Source organism: Lampetra fluviatilis, chromosome 30, assembly GCF_964198595.1.
Source record: "Lampetra fluviatilis chromosome 30, kcLamFluv1.1, whole genome shotgun sequence".
NCBI classification, from domain to species: Eukaryota; Metazoa; Chordata; class Hyperoartia; order Petromyzontiformes; family Petromyzontidae; genus Lampetra; species Lampetra fluviatilis.
Window position 1 is genome coordinate 2,681,983 of NC_136304.1, and position 10,053 is coordinate 2,692,035.

Consider the following 10,053-nt stretch of genomic DNA (forward strand, 5'->3'; position numbering starts at 1 on the left):
GCTTTCGTGACTGCAGGGATTCATATTCTTGGTTCTTTCGGTAAAGTCATGTAGAAGGGAAATAATAAAATGATAAAAATAAAACAATAAAATTCTCACGACGTTTCGATTGCAACACAAGCAATCATCAGGTGTGAAAACCACAGCAAGAAAATTTGAAAAAAGTGGCGGTTTTTTTCTTAACGTCAGCACCACGGACAGCAACTGGCGGTTGTTCAGACGGACAAGTCCGTCGGAACGGAGGAGGGGGGAGAGAACGAGAATGGAATGCGGTCTGAAACGTCGCGAGAATTTTGTTTTCTTTTTATTATTTTATTATTTCCCTTCTACGTGACTTTACCGAAAGAACCAAGACTATAATTAAAGATATTAAGCTTAAGTTTGTATGTAACTTATCTGTTCACGAGGGTTCCAGTCAACGAGTCAATTGAACTACTCGACACTCTGGTAACGAACAAAGGTTTCGCCAAAGATATCCCAAGACTAGCTGAACACTGTCTAAAGAACACCTATTTCTCGTGGAAAGGTGACTTCTATAAAAAAAAAAAAGGAAGCAGCAGCAATGGGCTCTCCTTTGTCTCCTGTGCTAGCGAATTTGTACATGGAAGATTTTCAAACAAAAGCAATAGCTTCAAACACACTAAAACCCTCTGCTTGGTTTAGATATGTGGATGACACATTGGTGGTCTGGCCACACGGCAAAGATACACTTAACGAATTTCTAAATCATCTCAACTCGCAAAACCCATCCATCCAGTTCACCATGGAAGTAGACGCTGACAGAACTTTACCATTTCTGGATATTCTGCTTGGACGGGGTCTAAATGGTAAAATAACACACAGCATTTACCAAACGCATACTGACGCCTATCTGAATGCAGTCACACCATCACCCCGCAGAGAAATCTGCTCTTATCAAGACGCTCATTCATCGAGCTAACAAAGTGTCAGATGATGACAGTCTGAGAAGTGAAATTCAACATGTTAAAGAAGCGCTGCAAATGAACGGTTTCAATGATGCACAAATCAACAGGGCATTGGATGCCAAAACCAAATCAAATAACACGAGCACTGAAACTGCCCAAGTAATTAAAACGATCAAAATACCGTACATTGCGGGAGTAACTGTAAACTAGCCAGATGTTTGGAAAAACAAACATCCGAGTCAGATATGGCACGGTACATAAAATACAGAAATTCATATTTTGTACAAATATATATTACCGAAGCTATCAACAAAAGCTGTGTACAGGATTAACTGCACTTGTGGAAAATGTTATGTTGGGCAAACAGGATGAATGATCAGCACGAGACTAAAATAACATCAGAGATATATTAAATACTCCCAAATACAACTGTCAGTAGTAGCAGAACACGCGTGCCAACAAGGACACTCAATTGATTTTGATAGTTGAAGTTCTGTGCAAAACTAGCTCCTACTGGCCAAGACTAATTCGTTTATCGAAATTGAAAGAAATAATTAGTTTAACCGTTCGGATAGCTACCGACTTAGTGCTGCGTGGAAGCGAATAATCAAATAATACATTTTTAAATGCATGCCTACAAAGGGCAGCATACTTCAATAGGGATTAGCGTTGGTACGGCTATTTTAATACACACAATGGACAGGAAGGACAATATCAAAGGGCTCGCATAATGCGCATGCATAATGTACGTTGGCTCATTAATCCCCCACCCCCTACCTTTGCGCAAGACCGCAGAAGTGTGGTCACCAAATCTACGCCTCTATATAGAAAACGAGACAGGTGAACTTCTCCACGAATCTGGCTGTCGCCTGACGGAGCTTGTTGTAATTACTGGCGAAACGTCGTACCCAGATTGTAAATGTTGTGGCTTGGCTCTCCAACACACCGGTGTGCTGTACTAGTGACGAATTGGCACGTTCTGTTTACGTGACAACCCTTACTAGTTGGCTGTGTCGGGTGGTGGCGGGTTTTAACGACACATTTATATATTTATGCAATCTAACCCCAAAAAAACCTCTATGTTTATAAAAAAAAACCTACCTCTCTACTTTTACCATGCACACTGCCGAAATAGAATATTCTTTGAGCAATGGTCCCCTTTGAGACCAATAAAATATGCAATAACTTTTTGCGCGACTTGTGTTTGCAGAAAGTTTTACAATTCGCTACCCAAACACCGAGGAATTTGGATACTGCATTTGCCGTAAAAAATGTTGATTATGTTAACATGTTATATCAATATACACATTTTTTAATATTAGTATTTGCCAATTTAGTCCATTTTTATTTCAATAGGTGAGAAGTTATCAATCACCACAAGACACTTGGACAATGTGATGCTGGATTATTCAGTGATGGATTTTCCAAAAAACACAATTATAGGCTTTAGTGGAAATTTAAAAATGTTATGCAGTGCGTGACACATGAATTATAATGCTGTTACCAATGACGTTTGTTTATGATATTTAGATTATGTTGGCACAGCCCAGCAACTGTGCGTAATGACAAATATCACTGTTCATTATCCTGTATCTGTGGACTCCGCAAAGTCAAACTGCCTTTGAGGAGCTCCAATTACATTATTGCCACGTCAGTTTGCACGAATTTAAGAGTTCTTATTTTGGTTATATCTTTAAAATAGAGGCATGCGAGAAATTAGTTTCTAGGGTACAGAAAATGGAAGGACAAAGGGAGACAACATATGAAAATACTTTAATATTACGGAGCAAATCTCACGAGCCCATTTGTTCTGTCAAATCACGTGCCATGCATATATATTGTTTCAGTAATGTGTAAAACAGTTCTATATTAGGTACTGGCTTAAAAATGTGTTAACAAGACACACCTGTTTCCCAGGTATACTCCTTTAAAAACCTCACGGTAGCTTTGGTGTGTCACATTTTGTTCTCATTATTCTATTCACCAAACATTGTAAAAGTTCAGAATATTTTAATTAACCATTGTCATCTTTTATATATTAAAGCATGTACCCCAATGACCTCAAGAATATTTTTTTTATAATCCGCATGATCGCACTAACGTGGTTGCATGTTCAAGTTTCTTAAATTCATGCCACGAGAATCAATAATTTTGCCATCAGAATCACGTTGGTTTCTAGAGTGAAATTTTAAATCCGGTGCTTCACCAAAAATTTCAACAAAATATCCTGAAATGTTTTTACATGGCGATAGCAGCTTGGCAGGGCACGTCGCCTGCCCTGAGTGAGGACAGAGGTGTTATATGAAGAATAAAAAGTACAAATTGATGCCCATCACAACGACAGCGCCCTGATGGGTTTTTCTAATCGGTGGCAGGCTGGTGCACATGACGGATTGAGCAGTGATTTTCCCCTATCTGCACCACAGTGCAGTGTCTATCATTATTTTTGGGGGAACTGAGCAGCAGTTTGTGCACCTAAAACCCAGCTCCCATAAAACTCTGGGTCCCCCGCTGGCTACTTCACAACTCCAGCCAATTGGTTATACATCACGATCAATGCCATCAAAGAGGATTTTCCACTCGCTCATCTGTATGTGTGGTCACGGACTCCCAACATCAGCAGCCGGCTTGCTGATGTTTTTTTTTTTTACAAGATCGTTTATTATGTGGTTGAATCGTCAAACTGCCGAGGAGAGGCTGTACCAACCCGCATTTACGAGTACGCCCAAACGTCGATGTTAGGCTTCCCCCTGCAAATTAGCCACAACCACGTGGGGTCATCAATGATCTGAAACCGTGGCGGCATTTACACCATAGGTGATGGAACTGCGCGTCGCATTTCACAATGAAAATTATTATAATTATTCGTGAAATATGTACGGCACTTAAAAACACTACGGTGAGGATATATAGTTTTTTTATGATATAGTGGCCTATCAATTGATTTTTGTATTACATATAACGCCTTGTATCTGGCCAAGCAGTGGTAAAAAGGTGATATGTCGCAATGGTGTAATTGTATTAATATAGCATGTGCTATTCAACTTAGTTGAAGATTATTAATTATTGCTGTCCTATGTAGACAGCTGACACATGGCTGCAGAAAAGATGTTAAGGAATGGCACTGCTGTCATGTTTTCATATTTCCCATTGAATTCACTCATCACTCGTGACCTGAATTATTGTCCCTAGGGAGGTGATGGCATGCGGGGGGGGGGGGCAGTGTTTGCAAAAATGATGATTCAGAGACCGTATAAGATTGCTTGCTTTGTGACAGGCACATGGTCATAAATTGGTATTGTTGGACTGATGTGAGCGAGATGTACTATTTCTACCAATTGTGATACAATCAGTGTGAGAATGATGTGTTTTGGCTGCCTGCTGTGCACTGCCCAACACACACTTGGGGTGATTGAAGAGAGTGCTTATATATTTTTTAAGGTCACCACGCACGTACAGGTAACGAAAATCACAATTACACAATTATATATGGCTTTACATTCCATGGTAAACCGATTATCTTTACATTTTTACGGCCATATTTGTAAAAACAAACGACCACAAATGATACAAAAAGTAAAATGTAGGAAAATAAACGATTTAATAAAAGTCAAGATCATTTTCTTTTTATATTAAAACGTCTGTTATAAAGGACACGTGCCTTTTAAGGGAGCCTCTTTATTTTGGTAGGAAGAATTGCATAAAAGAAAGCTCACGTCTGCCCTCTGTCGGCACTTTTTGAATACATGCAGCTTGTACCTCTCAATATTAAAAAAAAACATCCATTACCATGCTGCATATCAACGTCTAAAACATTCACGTGGATTTTAAATAGTTTATAAAATTGCATAGAGCAATCGGTGTCACTGAAGTGCATCAAAATACTGTAAAATTAGATGATACAAATATTTAACAACATTAATCATGTACCATCATATCGAGTCAATGCATCACCACTTTTTGAACCATTAAATAGCCATCATGTTTTACAATTCTCAAAACATTACAATCTAGCCAAAAGGCTTCATGACCAAAACATTTGACTAAGCTGCACTGTTTTCATAATATTTTTTTAAATCCCATGTGAAATTCTTTCATCAGGTAGTGGTAGATTTGGGGCTTTTCCATCAAATCCGTTTTTGGTGCCTTCTGAAGTAACTATGCTTTTCGTGTCAATTTATACTGCCATGCTGAGGACTCGGTCTACTAAACAGACAGGTTAGTCTCATGCAAGCTGCGTTCATCCACCATACTGAAGGTAAAAACAAAAACCTCTTTCGGCTTCAATCCTAACACTGCTCGACTCAAAAAATCCCTCCAGTCGTCCATTTTCCCACATTTTACAAGCTTTGCTCAATTCAAGAAACGCATTCATTTTTACCTATTAACCTCAACAGTAAAGTTTTCTTACCGACCGCTTGGCATATTGGCGCCTGTGCTCAGCAACCGTGATTTAACAACAACAAAAACGCAAATATGCAATCGGTCACTTGAGCTCCGAAAAATCGACAATCACCGGCTCGTGACCCGTCGCTCGCACGAAGCGCATGAAGTCCGGCGTCCGCATGCCGAGCGTGGCCGCGTTGCACATCGGGTGGCAGTAAACTCGCTCGTACGGACCCTGCTCGGACGCGATCTCGGCGTCCAGCACGAAAGTTACTTTCGGGCGGCTGTCGGGCTCGCCGGGGGCGTTGAAATCGGCCGAGTCGCGATACAGCGCAAGCGCGGTGGCACAGCCGGCCCCGACGCCCAGCGCCTCGCGCATGGCCAGCTCGTCGGTGAACCTCAGCGAGCCCGAGCCGAGCCCCAGGCGCTTTGAGAGCGCGCCGAGCGGCAGGGAGCGGTCGTGCAGGGCGGTGACGAGCCACAGGCCACCGCGCTTCTTGTCTCGCAGGAACAGGTTCTTGGTGTGGGCGCCAAGCAGGTGGCTCACATGCGGCATCATCTCGTCCACCGTGAACACCTGGACGATAGAGCAAGGCGAGTGCACGCATGAAGATTAGCATGTATGCACGTACAGCGCCAACATTCTGCCCCCTCTACACAAAATACTAAGCATTTGTCATTCTCTCTAAAGTTTAGCTATTTGATTCTAGATGTGAAGCTTTCGTGACTGCAAGGATTCATACTTAGTTTTTTTCGGTAAAGTCACGTAGGTAAAAAAATGAAATTAAAATGAATAAATTATTATTTTATTTTTTATTTATTTTCATTTCATTTTTTTTACCTACGTGACTTTACCGAAAAAACTAAGAGTATTAGCTATTTGAGGCAGTGCATCACTGCATGGTGGGCAAATGATCTGCGGATGGAGATATCACAGAACTGCTTAAAAATTCGAAACCAGGATCTCAGTTTTGGCAGCTCAGCACCATCACCTCTGAGTCACCTCAGAGTTGTGGCAATTTAAATTCCGGCTTCTCTCCCACTTCAGTAAAAATGTATTGCTGTGGTTGTCATACCTGATGATGATTGCTTGTGTTGCAATCGAAACGTCGTGATTTTATTTATTTATTATTTTTTACCTACGTGACTTTACCGAAAGAACCAAGAGTATGTATCCTTGCAGTCACGAAAACTTCAAATCTAGAATCAATTTTAATTTATTTCATTAAACAAAAATAGAGGTTCTTCCCCACCAACAAATAAAAACTAGTTGCACATTTGAAGTTAACTTTAGTCTCATACAACCATGCACTGGTGAGGGCACACTCTTTACTGAAAAGGTTGGCCCTTGGAAACAGTCCCTGAGAGCGTTAGGTGTAGGAAAATAAAGTTATATTTGATAATACTCTTAGTTCTTTCGGTAAAGTCACGTAGGTAAAAAAATGAAATTAAAATTAATAAAAATTTAAATAATAAACTCACGACGTTTCGGAGGCAACACAAGTCTCCGTCATCAGGTGGGACCGTCACAGCCAGATTTGCTGCATCAATATGACGGAGACTTGTGTTGCCTCCGAAACGTCGTGAGTTTATTATTTTATTTTTATGAATTTTAATTTCATTTTTTACCTACGTGACTTTACCGAAAGAACTAAGAGTATGAATCCTTGCAGTCACGAAAGCTTCAAATCTAGAATTATATTTGATAAGTATGTAGAAAACATTTACCCCTCCAGAAATTCAACAAACTCTTGACGATTAGAAGGCACTGTTTAATGAAATAATGCATTTTGTTACCTATCTTGTCTCATTCTTTGCTATCCTTTGAGTAACATATGCATATAATGTACAGACGTAATAAACGTGAAAAGTGATTCAATGCATTTATAAAGATAATAATAATAGTTGTTTTCATTTATTTTATTAAATTTTTTACCTACGTGACTTTACCGAAAAAACCAAAGAGTATGAGTAATAATAAAACGGTTTTAATAAATTGTTACATTTTTAAGAATGGGCATTTGGGGTAGTGAAATTGTAAGTCACGTGTGAATCGAGTTCAGGGCAGTGGGGGATTGGTGAGGTGTAGGCATAGCACGTGGGTGTTAGGTACTGTATCTCTATTAATTTCTCAAGAGGCTAACTCCAATTCCCATTTCAATATGAAGGTCAATCAGACCACAGCCGCAGTGGTACATACGTAACAATGCTACACTGATTTCCACAATCACATCTCCAGTGATAGCATAGCAAAATACCTGCTAAATATACAGCATTTGCATGCATGACGTTCCACAATATTTAGTGTGCATTTCAGACACTTTGATGAACATGGGGTAATCATGAGTACAATCATGCAGTGAAGATTTACTCCGGCATTGTGTGTCAACAAAGTAGGACGAAAATTCACGTATAAATAAATTGTCCACCTTTCTTGATGAGGGGGGAATTGCTCATACAACATCAAGGTGTCTGATGTACCCCGACAAGCTGACAATTTCTTCCATGGTCAAAGGGCATTCAGCTACGTGTTGTCTACTGTTCTTTCGTCCAAGTAGTTCACAGTTCCTATGATCACTGTGTCATTGCTTTCATGGCTTTATTTTGGTGATTTTCGAAAAGTTTTTTGGTTTGGCCATGTTTGTTTGTTGTAGTACAGAGTTAGACTGATGGCCTTAATCTAAGTTGTCTTGTGGTTGTTGTTGTTGTTTGACTTGCATCCCACTGGGATATTTGCACAGGGTTGGCGTACGGTGATTTTTCTGCAATATTTTGCTGTCTTTTCTTGGATTTTCTGTTTGCACATAGTCACTTTAAGATGTTTTCTTGTTCATGTTTTTGTTTTTTGTTTGTTGCGGTTGCACCCGATTCAAGAGCCGAATGGCTCACAGGGATATACCTAATAAATTAACTTTGAACTTTGTGATTACACTCAGGATGGTCTGGCAACGGATAAACAACGAGGCTGCATTAAACAATTTAAGTCTTTACTAAACAACTTCGGTGGCAACAACAAGCACTAATACAGATTTGAATTGTTTCATAAAGCCTTCAAACCCCCACTTAATGACCCTTATTTACAGTTGACTGTCCGAGGCCATCCCGGGTGTAATCATCTGAGTGCCGCGTGTTTGTGCCAAGACCCTCTTCCATAGCCAAGACCCTCTTCCTTAGCCAAGGTCCCCTTCCATAGCCAAGACCCTCTTCCTTAGCCAAGGTCCCCTTCCATAACCAAGACCCTCTTCCTTAACCAAGACCCCCTTCCATAGCCAAGACCCTCTTCCATAACCAAGGCACATTCGTATAGACAACAGCCCTTTAAAATGACGACACGTCGTGTATTATTGGGGCAGTAATTTCCACTGCGAGATTGCATCAATTTGTCGGCGAAATCTCACGGGCATCCAAGACTACTACAACAACAAAAACAATAAGCAAGTGTACAACAGAGGCATGCTTCATGCAGGGTCAATAAGCAATGGTTTTAATGAACGAAAACCTCGAAACAAGATTAGCAATGCACGATTAAGCAACGTGGTGGAACACCGCCGCGCTTTTACGTAACAGCATCGTGAAGTGATGCTATTTTTTCCTCCGGATGACGATTGCTTGTGTTGCGATCGAAAAGTCGTAGTTTCTTATTTGTTGTTATTTTATTAGAACCTTTCTACGTGACTCTACCGAAAGACCCAAGATTATCGTGAAGTGATTCACTTGATCCAACGGAGCCGTCTGTCAAGCTCACGACGACGAAATCTTTTCGCTAAAACAACGTGGCAACGACAGCCGTGCCCACCGCAACAACACGATGTTTCGATTTAAAGCTTTCGTGACTGCAGGGATTCATCTTCTTGGTTCTTTCGGTAAAGTCACGTAGAATGGAAATAATAAAATAATAAAAAATAAAGCATAATAAAATCAAATTCTCACGACGTTTCGGCCACAACGCAAGCAGCCGTCCCCAGGTGAAGAACAGGTCTGTCGAAACGACAGAGTCTGAATGATGTTGCGAAGACAACACGATCAACAACAACAACAACAAACAATTGTGACACTCTTGTTTATCGAGTTGGCGTGTGAGCTTAAGCGAATTCACAGCGCGACGTGACCGCGGACTTGTTAACGAGGATTAAGGAAACTCTTTGACGGAACGAGGCGCACGAAACACTTCAGCCGTCAGTGTAACAACGCAACAAGAAAGTTACAATCCCCTCACAATCCCGTCACCTCGGGGTGTTCCACACAGTCGAATTCGATGCCCAGCTTGTGTAGGAACGACTCCAGTTGACGTCTCAGATTCTCAGACGCCATGGCGAGCAAGTCTTGAAGCGTGGATATTATTATTGTTTAGGTGGATATGTCTGGATAACTGTGAATTGTAACCGTTGTTGTTGTTTCGAACGAACGGAAATTTAATGTTGAATGGGTTAATAGAAATCAATTAAAGTGACTTCCCCCACCCCCCTCCTCTTAGCGTTGCTCTGACGTGGCCTCAAAGCGGGTGGTGGGAAACCGACCCGGATGTATACATGTGTAGCACCGGCTTTAACACACAACAATAATAACATTCACTCCTCTATAACATTGACGCATCCGTGAGCGTGTCGTGTACATATTGCACGGCGGCAAACGACGCGGGTGTTATTTTAATCGAGCTGACCCGTTTTGGTGATTTGGGGCTTGTTTTACCAACTCGTGACAGACCGGAACGTTTTATCGCGCGAGGTTTTTTTTTCCCGAC

General features: G+C 40.9%; 1 protein-coding gene across 1 annotated transcript; it reads right to left on the minus strand.

Annotated features, from left to right (window-relative positions):
• Positions 1-2,732: 2,732 nt before the first annotated feature.
• On the minus strand, positions 2,733-10,020 carry LOC144943129 (prolyl-tRNA synthetase associated domain-containing protein 1-like). Its single transcript, XM_078870330.1, has 2 exons — positions 9,540-10,020; positions 2,733-5,889 (listed from the first exon to the last, which is right to left on the minus strand). The coding sequence occupies exons 1-2, from the start codon at positions 9,621-9,623 to the stop codon at positions 5,413-5,415; spliced, it is 561 nt and encodes a 186-aa protein (XP_078726456.1). The 5' UTR covers positions 9,624-10,020; the 3' UTR covers positions 2,733-5,412.
• Between the last annotated feature and the right edge of the window lie 33 nt (positions 10,021-10,053).

Coding starts and splice junctions, on each gene's coding strand:
- LOC144943129 (XM_078870330.1), bottom strand. CDS start 9,623: ATGGCGTCTGAGAATCTGAGACGTCAACTGGAGTCGTTCCTACACAAG. Junction 5,890..9,539: donor ACTGTGTGGAACACCCCGAG/GTGACGGGATTG, acceptor TCTATCGTCCAG/GTGTTCACGGTGGACGAGAT.